This window comes from Dendropsophus ebraccatus, chromosome 8 (genome assembly GCF_027789765.1).
Source record: "Dendropsophus ebraccatus isolate aDenEbr1 chromosome 8, aDenEbr1.pat, whole genome shotgun sequence".
NCBI lineage: Eukaryota > Metazoa > Chordata > Amphibia > Anura > Hylidae > Dendropsophus > Dendropsophus ebraccatus.
The window spans coordinates 17,544,556-17,560,490 of record NC_091461.1 but is presented as its reverse complement, the minus strand read 5'-3'; the positions used below and the strand labels follow the sequence as shown (position 1 = coordinate 17,560,490).

The 15,935-nt window shown below is 43.3% G+C and overlaps 1 protein-coding gene across 1 annotated transcript; it reads left to right on the top strand.

Moving 5' to 3' along the window:
- Positions 1-4,783: 4,783 nt before the first annotated feature.
- LOC138799977 (C-type lectin domain family 7 member A-like) lies at positions 4,784-14,290 on the top strand. Its single transcript, XM_069981784.1, has 4 exons — positions 4,784-4,883; positions 7,185-7,333; positions 8,891-9,003; positions 13,778-14,290. The coding sequence occupies exons 1-4, from the start codon at positions 4,784-4,786 to the stop codon at positions 13,896-13,898; spliced, it is 483 nt and encodes a 160-aa protein (XP_069837885.1). The 3' UTR covers positions 13,899-14,290.
- The last annotated feature ends 1,645 nt before the right edge of the window (positions 14,291-15,935 follow it).

Genomic DNA, 15,935 nt, shown 5'->3' with positions numbered 1-15,935 from the left:
CGCCGGCGGAGAAGGTCGCCCCCAAGCAGCACAAGTCTGGATAAGGTATTGCGCTCACCATAGCTGCAGCAAACAGAATGGGAAAAAACAGGAGGGATTAAAACCATGTGCACTCAGGTGTCTCCTGCTAATTGCGGTCATGTGGGTCTCACCAGGAGGAGTGCAATACACGGAGAAAAGAGAGAAACAAAATGTGGCTCAGGGAAGAAACAGAGTGCTGCACCTCACACCTATGGCTGATACTAGTGCCGCTTGGCTAAATAAAAAACACATCAGAATTTTGTGTATGAATTGATCAAGCCATGTGGACTTAGTGTAGGGACCCATGTGTATCAGATACCGGCACGAGGTACATGGGGCAGTATGGCTTGATCAATTCATACACAAAATTCTGATGTGTTTTTTATTTAGCCAAGCGGCACTAGTATCAGCCATGGGTGTGATGTGCAGCACTCTGTTTCTTCCCTGAGCCACATTTTGTTTCTCTCTTTTCTCCGTGTATTGCACTCCTCCTGGTGAGACCCACATGACCGCAATTAGCAGGAGACACCTGAGTGCACATGGTTTTAATCCCTCCTGTTTTTTTTTCCCATTCTGTTTGCTGCAGCTATGGTGAGCGCAATACCTTATCCAGACTTGTGCTGCTTGGGGGCGACCTTCTCCGCCGGCGGTGCTGGCCGGGTTCTGGTGTGGTGTTTTTGGGTCTGGTCCTGTGGCATGGGGGTCGCAGGGCCGTCCCATGGCCCCCGTTCCCTGGCTGTGCACGCCTGCGGGGTTGGTGGCCACTGACTGGCACGGTGTGGACTTAGTGTAGGGACCCATGTGTATCAGATACCGGCACGAGGTGCATGGGGCAGTATGGCTTGATCAATTCATACACAAAATTCTGATGTGTTTTTTATTTAGCCAAGCGGCACTAGTATCAGCCATAGGTGTGAGGTGCAGCACTCTGTTTCTTCCCTGAGCCAATATTTATAGTTTGTTTTTTGTGGGGATTATTATGTATTTTATATAGCAGTATCATTAAAGGTTATATTTAAAATTTACCCCCTTCTGTGATTACATTTTTTGGACTATTGGAGGTATACACGGGGTTGGATATCCCACCCTCGAGAATTTTTTGGCCACTGTGATTGGGTAATAATAATAGTAACAAAAATACCTGCTGTAGTATCACTCGGATCGGTAGCTGATGGAGTCTATGGGACGTAGAGTTTCACCTCCATTAGGGACAGAATTTACTAACTTGCTTTGTGACTGAGTTTTCATGCATCTACATAACATTATGTGCGCCATACTAACACTTATCAGTCAGGAAAGCATTAAAGAGGTAGTGCGGTGCTCGACATTTATTCACTAAACAATACACATTACAAAGTTGTGTGTGTTATTTAAGTTAATGGCCCCCTTTCTCGTGTTCCACCCACCCCTGGAAGTGTGGTGCATTATACTCACCGCATTACTGTCGACCAAGGGCGTCGTCTTCAGGAGGCCGGCTGGACCCCAGGCGGCCGAGGTCAACAGTAATGCGGTGAGTATAATGCACCACACTTCCGGGGGTGGGGGGAACACGGGGAAGGGGGCCATTCACTTAAATAACACACATTACAAAGTTGTATAACTTTGTAATGTATGTTATTTAGTGGATAAATGTTGAGCACCGCACTACCCCTTTAATAATAAATACAAGAATTAGAGAAGTGGTATAAGAAGCAGAGTGAGAAAACATCACATCACAGCTTCTCCGCCAGTAACAGGAAACTTATCTACAGTTTATATTAGCCACTTCTTTATTAACAGTAAAGCTGTGTCTTGAAGGGGTTATCCGGGATTAGATACAGCTACTTTCTTACAAAAACAGCGCCAACTCTGTCCTCAGGTTGTGTGTGGTATTACAAGTCATCTCCACTTCAATCGATCTTAGCTACGAAACCCACACCCAGACTGTGGCACTGTTTCTAGAATAGCAGTGGACATGTTTTTCTTAAGCCTGGAAAACCCCTTTAAGGTTTATATTAACAATTGTATTTGTTAAATTTGTGGGGGAAAAGATATAAAATGCACTGATTTTTAGGGTATGTACACACAACTTTTTTTGAGAGGAAAATATGACCAAATTTTGATAATTACAGCTATAAAATTTGATCATGCTCCATATTAACAGCCATAAATATCAAAATCCACAAACCTTGTGTGAACATAGCCTTAAATTCACATAGTGCAGATATTGGGGGAGATTCATCAAAATGGTGTAAAGTAGAATTGGCTCAGTTGCCCCTAGCAACCAATCAGATTCCACCTTTCATTTTTTAAACAATCTGTGCCAGTTCCCATCATGCCTGGACAGCCAAAGCTAATGTACAGGAGAGTCAGCAGTGTACACAGAGACTGACAGAGAGAACAGGGAACAGGTGGAGGTCAGATACAGGATAACAGGAACACGCACCTTCTCTATGGCAGATCCACCATATTGCTCATGCACAGGTGAGTGGGGAGAGTAGCTGTAAAGTGACACCTTCCCCCCAGCTTTCCTGTGTGCTGTTATTGGCGCCATCCGTTACAGATAGTGTCACTAAGGCGGGGCTTAGCGTCTGTCTCCCTTCCTCGTTACAGGTGAGGTGTGGATAACAGCAATAGACCGAGGCAGGGAGATGAATGCTAAGCCCCGCCTTAGTGACACTGTAACTGATGAAGCCAATAGCAGCACACAGGAAACGTAGGATGACAGTCTCACTTTAAATAGATTATGCCGGGAGGGACAGGTAAAGGACACATTAGACACAGGCACTGACCCTTCAAAGCGGACCTGTCAGCGGCGTCTTGCTGACTAGAGTAAAGGCAGTGTATGATAGGGCTTCTTACAACGATTTAGGACCAGTTCACACAGTAAAAATGGAGGAGAATCCCACCTGCACCCAAGTCAAACATTCTGTCTATAGGAAAGCTCACGCTCCTCCTCTCTCCGCGCCTCTCTGCTCAAAGAAATTACGTCAATTCTTTGAGCGGAGAGGCCCGGACAGGGGAGGCGCGTGAGCTCTCCCATAGATAGACTGTTTGACACGGAGGCAGATGGGAATCCACAGTGGAGAGTTCGGCTGCTGAATTCCACCACTTTTACTCCATGTAAACTGTCCCTTAGGAGATAAAGCCCACGGGGTGTTGTCCTCTTGTGCACAAGCCCAGCAATGTCTGTGCTTCTTTCAGATGTTCCTCCTTCATGTAAAGCTGAGACTGATCTGATAAAGGAAGTGAAGCAGCTGTGTGTGATCAGCGGTGACAGATCTGCAGGTAAGAACAGAATGATCCTTATGAGTCTTCAGACAATGATGTCCTACAATACAGCACAGGGGGATAGTGCAAGGAAACTAGAACAAGGACGTCCCACACTGCTTACATGGCTATAGAACTAGGTAAGCAGAGAGACTATTCACCTGGGTTAGGGTATGTACACAGTGAGTAAAATAGACGTAATTCCGTGGCGCAACTCTCCGCTGCAGAATTTCACCTGCCTCAGTGTGTTATCGCCTCTCGATGGGAGAATCCTCTGCCGCCGCTCTCCGCTCATTTAAGTGACGTCGCCTATTTTATGTAATCAATGGTGTAATTTAGGGTGCACCACCCCGGACCAACTAATCCTTGCGTCAAAACTCAAATAATACAAGAAAGGATACGCTTAAAATGAATTTTATAGTATCAAGGGTTAAAATACCAAAAACAAACGAATAATGTATCTACAAAATATCTCCAAAAATATGCGTAGTCACTAGGAGGTCACGCTGCCAGACTTTCCCTACTAATATGGGGGAACTCCATTCAAGTCCAGTATGCCGTCACAGGTCCAATACCAACACAAGGGTAGTCGGGACTCACTAGCGCCTCCAAGATGCTACAAGTATACCAATAATCAAGACAATAGTATACCAGTTATTACAAACAATACTGCTAAATATCGCTGAACCGTATTAATCCAGTTCAGGTCGGTCAAGGAGAACAGACAGACCACCTAGGCTATAGCCCAACGCGTTTCAGCACCAATGTCGGTATGCATCATCAGGGGCCAAACTGGTCAACAGGTCAAGAAAAGTCTGTATATAGTAAGTATTGCTACACAAAAACATATGATAAATGGCAATTTTTACTCCATTCTGCAACATATGTATAATGTAAAACGCCACAACAATAGCATCAGAACATATATGGCAAATTTTCGCCAGCAAATGATGTCAGTGTGGTGGGATATAGGTAACATACTTGAATTCATATTAACGAGGAATTTCTTTTTCTTTGACGGTCTCTACTACCACCAACTCAGGGGTACTGCGATAGGGAGCCCTTGTGCTCCCACATACGCAAATATACTCCTGGCTTGGTGGGAGGCTTCCATGGTATTCTCTAATGAGAGAGAGATCTTTGGCAACATGGTTCTATCATGGTCACGTTTCATAGGTGATATTTTCATCCTGTGGGAAGGGACGCAAGCAGACTTTTCCCGATTCTTAGACCTGCTCAACACTAATGTTATTGGACTTACATTCACTTATGAGATAGATGAGGTGACACTGACATTTCTTGATGTCAGGATAACAAAAAGCCCCCAGGGCTATTTGGAGATGACAATTTTCAGAAAACCGACGGCTACCAAAGGGATAGAGTGACACAGAGCCATTTGCCACCTACCCCGATGCATAGGACTTGGCTCCATACACAACCGGTGACGGGTTCTTATTGTTGTGGACACTGTAGGGCATGCTCGAGTGTCTATAGGACTAAGACATTCACGAGTATGCAGACCAGAAGGACCTATGACATTAGATCCTTCATTAACTGTAGCACGAAAGCTATTGTGTATCTAGCCTCTTGTGAATGTGGCAAACAATATGTCGGTAAGACCATCAGGGAATGGAGCAAGCGCCTACTTGAACACCTAGGGGACATAAGAAACAAGAGAAACACTCCCTTGGCAACACATGTGCATGAACAGCATGGACCATGGAGGGAATCTAAACACTATCAGGTTCACTGGTATAGAGGGCCTAAAACCGTCCCCGTGGGGTGGTGATTTAGATAGATTAATCCTCCAAAAAGAAACCAGGTGGATTTATATCCTGCAGACCATCGCACCGGGTGGTCTAAATTAAACATTGAATTTTGCATGTTACATCTAAACGTTATCCCCATCCTTCTCGTTATTCACCATTGATTTATCTGCTTCCCTGCCCTATACCTACCTGTCTCTGCATACCCCCTATTGTTCGTCCCTTCCCATCCTTGTCCGGTTGATAACTGGCTGAACCAGGTAGTGAGGGAAGGTCCTAGTGGACCTGGTAGGAGATAGAACAGCCAGTCCTAGGATACAGGGAATATTGGGGTAAGATAGCCTAGGTTCCTGAGTGGGACCGTCCTTTTTAGGACGGCCATGCCACATAGGCATAGGGACTTAGAATAGGGCCTAATAGGGATGGTCAGGCCCATATCCGACTTATTCCATATAGGGGCAGCCTTTGTCCTTTCAGTGTACCCTACACATCTATGCCGACAGCGCAGACACTTGGGTACATATAGACTATTATTAGTAGTATCCTATCGTTACATACTATTGGGAGTCGTTTACTCCCCCTGGGCGAGCAGGGGGGAGGTTCCCCGTTCGTGGCGCGCTCTCCAAAGATGCAGTGACGTCAGACGCGCCACAGCCGGACAGCGGCTATTCTGTCCGCTGTTGCCGGCACTCCCGGCACTTCCCCGAAGTTGGAGCACGGGAGAACATCTCCTGATAGAAGCGCTTGCTGTGAGTAACCTTCTCTAACTATTGTAGTGTACACTCTGGTTTCCATATATTGTACTGACGGGTAATTGCACTGTCCTTACATTACATTCATATTTACACCTACAGAGTTGTCTGTACCCATACTGATCATTATTAGGGACCCTGTGAGTACACCTTTCTGTTTACCTAGGTGTTATTTATTCGCCGAGTGGTTATACTTATCTGAGTGTCTTACTTTATGTAGTGTCTCTACACCGGCGCTATCGGGTGGGACAGTGATCCGATGTGAGATCCTGGAGAATAGTACAGTGAGTACAGGACAGCAGCGCTTACTATATCCCACCACACTGACATCATTTGCTGGCGGAAATTTGCCATATATGTTCTGATGCTATTGTTGTGGTGTTTTACACTATACATATGTTGCAGAATGGAGTAAAAATTGCCATTTGTCACATGTTTTTGTGTAGCAATACTTACTATATACAGACTTTTTTTGACCTGTTGACCAGTTTGGCCCCTGATGATGCATTCCGACATTGGTGCTGAAACGCGTTGGGCTATGGCCTAGGTGGTCTGTCTGTTCTCCTTGACCGACCTGAACTGGATTAATACGGTTCAGCGATATTTAGCAGTATTGTTTGTAATAACTGGTATACTATTGTCTTGATTATTGGTATACTTGTAGCAGCTTGGGGGCACTAGTGAGTCCCGACTACCCTTGTATTGGTATTGGACCTGTGACGGCATACTGGACTTGAACGGAGTTCCCCGATGTTAGTAGGGAAAGTCTGGCAGCGTGACCTCCTAGTGACTACGCATATTTTTGGAGATATTTTGGAGATACATTATTTGTTTGTTTTTGGTATTTTAATCTTTGATACAATAAAATTCATTTTAAGCGTATCCTTTCTTGTATTATTCGTCGCCTATTTTACTCAGTGTGAACATACCTTTATTGTAGTCTAAAGCAAACTGTCAGAGAGGCGTGGCCGGGAGACTTTACTCTACTTTTTATCTTTGGCCACGCCTCTATGACACTTCAAAGATTAAATAAAAATAATTTTCTCAGGTGATTGCAGCCTCAGACAACTATAATAAAGTTATGGATAGTCTCACTGCTTATACAGCTATATATATACATGTAAGGCTGGGTTCACACTACGTTTCTGCAATCCGTTTTTTTAAATCCGTTTTTTGCAAAAAACGGATGAAAATTAGATGGAAAAAAAAGGATGCAACTGTGTGCCTCCGTTTTTTCCATTGACTTCCATTATAAAAAAAAAAAAAAAACGGATCAAAAAACGTGGTCGACACCCCCCTCCCCCCCGAATGTATAACACTGCCCATTACTCCTTACACACATAACAGGAAGGTAAATGGTTTCCTACTTTTACTAAAACTCTTTGAAATATTGCAGGATGTCGCCTGTGTCCTTATGGTTGGCTGCTACATGGAGATCAGTGTTATTACTTCTCAGATGTAAGAAGGAGAACATGGAACCAGAGTCGGGATCAGTGTAAGATGATGGGATCTGATCTACTGGTCATAAAGGACAAGGAGCAGCAGGTATGGGGTCTGTGCAGTAGCAGCCTTGGGCACCATGCAGCCTACGCAATTTCCCTAGTGCCCCCGACATCCAGGGAGGCCCCCATGCCCTGCTCTCGTGCCAGTGTTCCCTGGTGCCCAAGAACGCTCGACTTACGCCACTCTGCCGAGATCTCTGTCTGTGCGGGCCGGCCTCACTGTGGCTGTGCTCAGCCCTGTCCACTCTCATCCCCCGCTCAGCCATTAAAGAGCTGGGAGTGGGAGGGGAGATGTGCTGCTGACATCACTTAAGTAAAAATGTGCCAGGAGGGCATTCTCCATATTAGTCTTCTACGGTTAGGAGCTGAAGTGTGGCTGTGCTCCTGCTGAGTGTGTGCTCAGCTGAGTTATTATATAGCAGAAAGATCCAGGAGGAGAAGATGAGTATTGGTGCAGCTGCGGTATCAGGGATAAAGATAGAGAAGGGAGAGACAAACCAACAAGTATGTGACAAACAGGAGAGTCATATACAGATAGACAACGTGTGACAAACAGATATGCGATGTGGAGTCCCAACACGGGTGTTCTTTTTCTTGTACACCTGACACAAAAGCTCCTTACTCCAGGTTAAGTGGTGATGTAGCGCACCTTCAAGTTTCACCACTAGATGTCAGTGTTTTATATGTATGCTCTTATGTATTGCACAACTGAAGTTAGGAATGGGTTACTGTTTTGTGTGTACCATGTGCTTTTGCTGACCTATAGGAAGTGCTCTTTACTTCTAGCCTATCACTCTTCTTCTTTCTCTTGCACACATTCCTTTCAACCACTCACAGGGTACCTTACTGAGCCCCTGTAGGAAGTTAATTGGTGGGAGAAAAAAATGCCAGAAATGCCAATACCGCCCCTGGGTCTGCGTCCATGTATAAGGATATTATGGGACTACAGACCAATATAACAGCTTCTATAGGTAATAACATGTCCTGTATTTATAACAGGAGATTTTACAAAGCAGTCAGACAAATACAGCCATGTATAATAGAACTTTATTTATTTAGTGATGATTTTTTTAATTTACAAATTAATTTTCAATTATGTTGAATCACCCAAATACAATTGTCCTCCTGTTTCTGCCATGGGGGTCACCATCTCAGTCAGCACAATGTCTGGTGGGAGGAATCTGCATGCAGTGTTCCAGAGAGGATCATTCCCATAGGGGGCAGTAGAGTCTCCTATCACAGTTACTGATGGGGATGTGTCGGCTCCTGTCATATGGTCTATTAGATTATTTAGGATATAATACAGAATTCTTACAGGATCCTTCCAGCAGATAGAGATGGTTCTGGCTCTGGCGGCCATGTAATATTGTGCTGATGCATCTTGGGATTGATCATATAGCACAGAGGGGCAGGGATCATGTCCGAGCTGTTGTCTGATCAGTAACAGAGCGGAGGCTGATCTGCAGAGAAGTGACGTCCAGAGTGTGATAGACAATAGGACGGACAGCTGTGTTTTCTCTGGAGGCTTCTTTATGTGACGGCCATCCTGTAACCTGAGGGAAATGCACTGATCTATGATAATCTTCTTTATATATTACAGGAGTTTATAGAGAGAACTCTCAGCCAGCGGACAGATGATGAATACTGGATAGGACTTCACCCTGATGGAGATGGCTGGAGATGGGTGGATGGAGAACAATATAACAGCAGCCTGTAAGTGACCTCTGACCCCAGCCCACACTGTGGATACATCTGATACCTGGGTCTCTCCTCCCCTGATCACCACTCATCTCTGGTTTATTCTCTTGTCACTCAGGATCCAGATAGAGACACCATCACCAGGAGGCTGCGGATCAGTGACCGAATCTTATTATTATACAACCAAATGCAGTAATAATATTAGATGGATATGTGTCAGGGAAGCTGTGAGGATCTGATATAATTATACTTTGATTAGAACTAATACTATAGAGAGTCCACACAGCACATCCAGCTTTGGCTCAACTACTACTGCTTAATCCCTTCACAACCATCTATAGCCATGAAGGGATGTATGGAACTGAGCCTGTTTTATACCTGTGGATGTTGGTTGCTATATGTCGCAGACACTCACTACATAAGACTGACATCAGCAATCACACTCATGTTGGTCATTTAAAGGGAAATCACCAGGTTTGTACAGATGAACCTGCTGATATGTACCTGTAGGGGCTGAGCTGGTGATTATAGCAACATTCTTCTTTCTTACCCCGTTGGCGCCATTTTCCGGTTTTAATCTGAACCCAATATGAAGATGACTCTGTTTAGTGCACTGGGGGCATCGCTCAGCCCATTGTTGCATGGTAGCGCCCGTCTACTGGTGAGAAAACATCGCCACTGAGGGAAGAAAGAAGACCGGCACCTTAACACCAGCTCAGCCGCTACAGATACATATCAGCAGTTTCATATTTACCTTTATTCCTTAAAATGCAGAGACCTTTGGTGATTACAACATTGAAAAAGCAAAATTAAATATGTAGATCAGTTGCTGATCAGTGAATATGGCAGAAGGAGACGATTATTAGATAGACCAATCGGCTCTGCTCATGAAGCCTTGCAGGCTCTAGTAGCAGAGTACCAATCTAACTGACCCTTGCATTGTGATAGTATTGAGCTATATACGCATTATAGATGTGTTCACATGTTGCTTTTTTATGCATTTCTGATTTTGCCGAGTTTTTGGTGAAATTGTCACAAAATGGCATTCTCGTACTATCTTACAGTAACACCAAAATAAAATAGCAAACTATAACTGTAAAATCGCCCCATGGAATTATCGAGGCAAAAACACAGCTAAAATGAAACGTATGAACACAGCTTCCATGTTGTTACTTTTTTGCCTTTTAATAATGTTATTAATGGTTATTATAGACGCCAATAAATATCCATTGGTTTATATCGTTTTGTCCTGTGTAGAGAGAACAGCTTCTTACCTCTGGCCGGTCACACTAGCACACACTCAGGGGCCCAGCTAAGGTCTCTTCAGCCCTGGTGTAAATATTCATCTCCCCCCTGCCCCATTTTACCCTCATACCCACTGGTCATGGCCTGTGTGTCGCTTTCACCTGCATCATTGGGTCTCTTAAAGGGAATCTGTCAGCTGTAATTCACTTCCCAAACTGCTGACACTGTTAGATGCGGTTAGGTCAGGGAGACACATGGGACCTTTCATATATCTGTCTGCGCTTCCAGAACATAGAAAAATGCTTTTATAGTTAATGCAAAAAAATCAAAGCTCTTAACCCTTTGAGGACCAGGCCCAAAATGACCCAGTGGACCGCGCAAATTTTGATCTTAGTGCTTTCGTTTTTCCCTCCGCCCCTTCTAAGAGCTCTAGCACTCTCAGTTTTCTATCTACAAGCCATGTAAGTGCTTGTTTTTTACAGGAATAGTTGTACTTTGTAATGGCGTCATTCATTTTACCATAACATGTATGAGGGAATCCCAAATATATTATTTATGAAGATATAAATTGGTGAAATCGTAAGAAAGAATGCAATATGGTAACGTTTGGGGGGTTCCTGTGTCTACGTAATGCACTATATGGTAACAGCGACATGATACCATTATTCTATAGGTCAGTCCGAACACAACCATATGCAGGTTACACAGATTCTCTAATGTTATATATGTATTTTTTTATGAAATCCTTTTTTTTGGCAATTAAATATTAATAAAATGGGCCTATTGTGACGCTTATAACGGTTTTATTTTTTCACCTACGGGGCTGTATGTGGTGTCATTTTTTCCGCCATGATCTCTAGTTTTTATTAATACCATATTTGTGAAGATCGGACGTTTTGATCACTTTTTATTGATTTTTTTAATATATAATGTAACATAAAATCGGTAATCTGCGCACTTTTCCCCCTCTTTTCGTGTACGCCGTTTACCGGTCGCAATGACGCTTGTTATATTTTAATAGATCGGACAATTACGCACGCTACGGTATATTATATGTTTATCTATTTATTCATTTTTATATGTTTTATTTATATAATGGGAAAGGGGGGTGATTTAGACTTTTATTGGGGGAGGGGTTTTGGGGTAGTGTGTTAGTGTTTTGAACTTTTTTTTTTTTACACTTTTGAAGTCCCTTTGGGGGACTTGTACATACAATACTTAGATTTCTACACTGATGAATGCTATGCCATAGGCATAGCATTGATCAGTGTTATCGGCGATCTGCTCATTGAGCCTGCCTGTGCAGGCTCAGTGTAGCAGATCGCCGATCGGACCGCACGGAGGCAGGTAAGAAACCTCCGGCAGTCCGTTTCAACGATCGGGACCCCCGCAGTCACACTGCGGGGGTCCCGATCGGTAAGTGACAGGGGACTCCCCCTGTCACTTACACTTAAACGCCGCGGTCGCACCGCAATCGCGGCGTTTAAGGGGTTAATGACACGCGGCAGCGCGATCGCTGCAGCATGTCATTACCGGTGAGGTCCCGGCTGCTGTTTGCAGCCGGCCCCCACCTGCTATGAAGCGCGCTCCATAGCGGGAAAAACACCCAGGACGTAGGGTTACGTCATGGGTCGTCTGGGGACAGACTTCCATGAGGTAACCCTATGTCCAGGGTCGTCTAGGGGTTAAAGTGTAATTTAGGCTTGAACGCCTCCTTACTTCCCCTTCAATCCCTGTTTCCAAATTTGGAAACATGGCTTAGCCTTCTGTCAAGCAAGCAGGAATAGGAATGGGAGGGGGATTATGGAGGTGTTACAGCCCTCAGCACTAAAGGACATTGGAAAAGCCTCATTAACACAAAGCGATTACCGGTAAACGATTCACAATAACAATCGCATTTCAGCGATAATCGGCTCGTGTAAACACAGCGAACGATCAATCGACGGGCAAAAAATCGTTCATTGTGATCTTTCAACATTATCTCAAATCATCATTGGTCGTTCACTGAAAATTCGCAGATCGCTTTGTCTAAACAGTCTTTTAAAGATTCACCCTATGTGTGAGATGGGCTTAAGCGATCTTAAAACGATCGCAATAGCGATTTTTCAAACAATTGATTTTTTCGTCTAAACACTGATCGGTAAAAAAACCAAATTGTTGTCTCAAAACCGTTAAATGATCGATTGGACGAATTATTGCCCTGTGTAAAAACAGTGTCAGCAGTCTGGAATATGAATTACAGCTGACAGATCGTGAACCATCACTGAGATCCAAGGCTGGGTTCATACTTGGGTTAGAGGCTCTGGTATATATATATATATATATATATATATATATATATATATATATAAATCTTCGATCATTTCCTAACAAATCTAGCTTAGATACAGCGGCTGAGCTCTTTGTATGGTTATATATCTCTGTATAATGCAGACACCATATAGTGGTCAGATACCAGCTCCGAATGTATGATCTCTGGCCTGTAGGACCCGGAGTAATCACGCGTCCTGGGTATGGGTTTATATCACTTACATGTATAATATGCATATGGATATGTATGTGATTAGAAATAACATAGATAACCATATATTAGGTGGACATAATAGTAAAAGAAATAAAGGAACAACACTCCCTATCTATCCACAGTGTAGGTGATAAGTGACCACTATGACCTCCACCTGTGCCCACTGGCGCTCCAGTCACTGTCTATGGGACTGACAGATATAGCACATACTCCCCTATGTCCAGCCGTCTCATAGACAGTGACTGAATATACAGTAGTGAGCACTTGTGACATTAAACCAGGGTATAACCGTGCAGATCACCATGATGACACCTGGATAGATTTCCAAGAGAGCAAAGTAGCGGCACTCACTGATCTTGTGAGTCGTCTTATCTGTATCGATGCCACATAATCCCAGCATGCGGGGAAGGGGAGGCGTATAGATGCCATGTTACTGGCAGTGGCCGTTTTGTGTTTTGTCTTCCAGCCAAGTATTTCTGCACAAACCTGCATGATACGGCCATGGTCCATAACTCTGCAATGTGTACACCCCTCCCCACATGCTGGGATTATGTGGCACCAATAATGGTAGGAAGACTCTAATGATTGGTGAGTGCCACCATTTTGTTCCCTCACAGTATTAGTACCTCCATTGTGCCTCACAGTAATAAAGTGTCCCAGTGAAAACATCATGAAATATCTATCTCCGTAGACTCTCACAGCACAGTGCGGGTATCCTGCCTCCTCCTTCCTTGTCTCCTTCCCTTCAGACCCTCAGAGCGATCTCCTCACATAGAGAACAGACAGGGAAGAGGCAGTCGGAGTAGGAGCATCACTCTGTGCCAGTCACCCTATGGTGAGGGGGGGGGGATCTGTGAGCTGCCAGGCTGAGGCCAAATCACTATAGGGACTATGGCGCCCCCTATAGTTACACCCCTGCACACACCGGCCATTACTGTGACTGTGGATACATCTGTAACCTGTGTCCGTTCTCCTCTAATTTCTCATCATTTCCTCTTGTTTTATTCTCTTGTTCCTCAGGTTCCAGATACAGACACAACCATCAGGACGCTGCGTATCAGTGACCAAATCTTATTATTATCAGAGCAGCTGCAGTTCTGCTTTCAGATGGATGTGTGTAAGAAAAGCTGTGAGGATCTGACCATCAGTATCATTATCACTGTGGTATATAAGATATAACATTGTATAAGATAATGGCTGCATATCTGGATATCACATAATACAGACAATGCATTAACCCCTATTAACTTCAATGTGCTTGAAATTACATACAGAAATAATCAGTGGTGGCATCTTGTGGCCAAAAAGTAAAAGTGCAGCTTTAAAAAAATACATAACATTGTAAAATACCTTGAGGGCCGACTGTACTAAGAAAGGAACCATCAGTGGCCCATGGATTCCCGGATACTGCATATTGACACAGTTTAGTTTGAATGTATAATATCTTTGTGACCTTCACCATTGTTAGAATAAGAACTCGCTTTTATAAATGTATTTATGCTTTTAGGATTTTTAATAAAACTTGCAAAAATAATCCTGCAGCATTGTGTGAGATGATGGTGCGGAGCCTGATAGAGAATGAGAGAAGATTGTCACTGGACTTTAATGTCACATATCATAAGTTTTTCTTTAAGTAACAGTAATGCTGTAAGGTCGGCTGTTTCCTACATTGCGTGTGAATCAATCTAGGCCTCATATATTATAGGGGGACATTATATATATCGTGTTTCCCCGAAAATAGGACAGTGTCTTATATAAATTTTTGCTCCCAAAGATGCGCTATGTCTTATTTTTAGGGGATGTCTTATTTTTCCATGAAGAATTTACAAAAAAATTTAACAAAAGAATGAACATTTATTATATACTATACAGTAGTTGTCATAACAAACCAGCATAACCAGACATAACCCTGGTGCCAAAGGGTGGCAGCGGGGGTCTTACGTTAAGGGATGCCTTATAGTGGGGGAAAAGGGTATATATATATATATATATATATATATAATTTTTTTTTTATTCTGTGTCTTTTCTATGGTTAACAATACTGTGACATTAGATTTGTTAATTGTTCTACTTCTTAGCCGGTGTAGACTACAGCCAGAAGGGTAAGGATGTGGCAGATTTACCTCAGAGGCTCGGGCTGTGATACATCGGGCTCATCCTCAGACTTTCTAGTTTCACTATGAGATTTCTCTATATAAGATAACATGAGGTCGGCCTAAACTGTGGAGCATTGTGACTGAGTGTCACATTATAAGCCACATCCGGTCCTGTGCGGTCATGGCTCTTCACGCTAAGCCGCTCTGTCTCATGGAGCACACATAGTGGGTTATATACATAATACATGGAGATTACATGGAAATGCTCCGACATGTCATACATGGTGCTCAGTTTATACCATAGCCGAGGAATAGACACAGTGATAGACCGGACCCATTGTCCTGACCTGTATGTATAATATCTTTAGGAGCTTCTCCATTGTCCTGACCTGTATGTATAATATCTATCGGAGCTTCCTCACTGTCCTGACCTGTATGTATAATATCTATAGGAGCTTCTTCACTGTCCTGACCTGTATGTATAATATCTATAGGAGCTTCATCACTGTCCTGATCTGTATGTATAATATCTATAGGAGCTTCTTCACTGTCCTGACCTGTATGTATAATATCTATAGGAGCTTCCTCACTGTCCTGATCTGTATGTATAATATCTATAGGAGCTTCTCCATTGTCCTGACCTGTATGTATAATATCTATAGGAGCTTCCCCATTGTCCTGACCTGTATGTATAATATCTTTAGGAGCTTCTCCATTGTCCTGACCTGTATGTATAATATCTATAGGAGCTTCTCCATTGTCCTGACCTGTATGTATAATATCTATAGGAGCTTCTCCATTGTCCTGACCTGTAAGTATAATATCTATAGGAGCTTCTCCATTGTCCTGACCTGTATGTATAATATCTATAGGAGCTTCTCCATTGTGATGACCTCATACTGAAAACTTAAGAACTCGCATTTTTTCATATATTTTTACTATATTTAACATCACTAAAATTTTAAAACTTTAAATAAAAAACTTGCAAAAAATGATCCTGCACCTGCATTTTACTACTATTCCTTTCCCCATTCTGTGTCAGGGTGCAGAGCCATGTCTCATAGAGTTTCACTTTGGAGAAA

Bases quoted from the DNA above. Each gene is read 5' to 3' on its own strand.
- LOC138799977 (XM_069981784.1), top strand. From the start codon at position 4,784: ATGCAGACCAGAAGGACCTATGACATTAGATCCTTCATTAACTGTAGC. The intron at 7,334-8,890 runs GTATGGGGTCTG...TATATATTACAG, and splicing joins TAAAGGACAAGGAGCAGCAG to GAGTTTATAGAGAGAACTCT. The intron at 9,004-13,777 runs GTAAGTGACCTC...CTTGTTCCTCAG, and splicing joins GAACAATATAACAGCAGCCT to GTTCCAGATACAGACACAAC.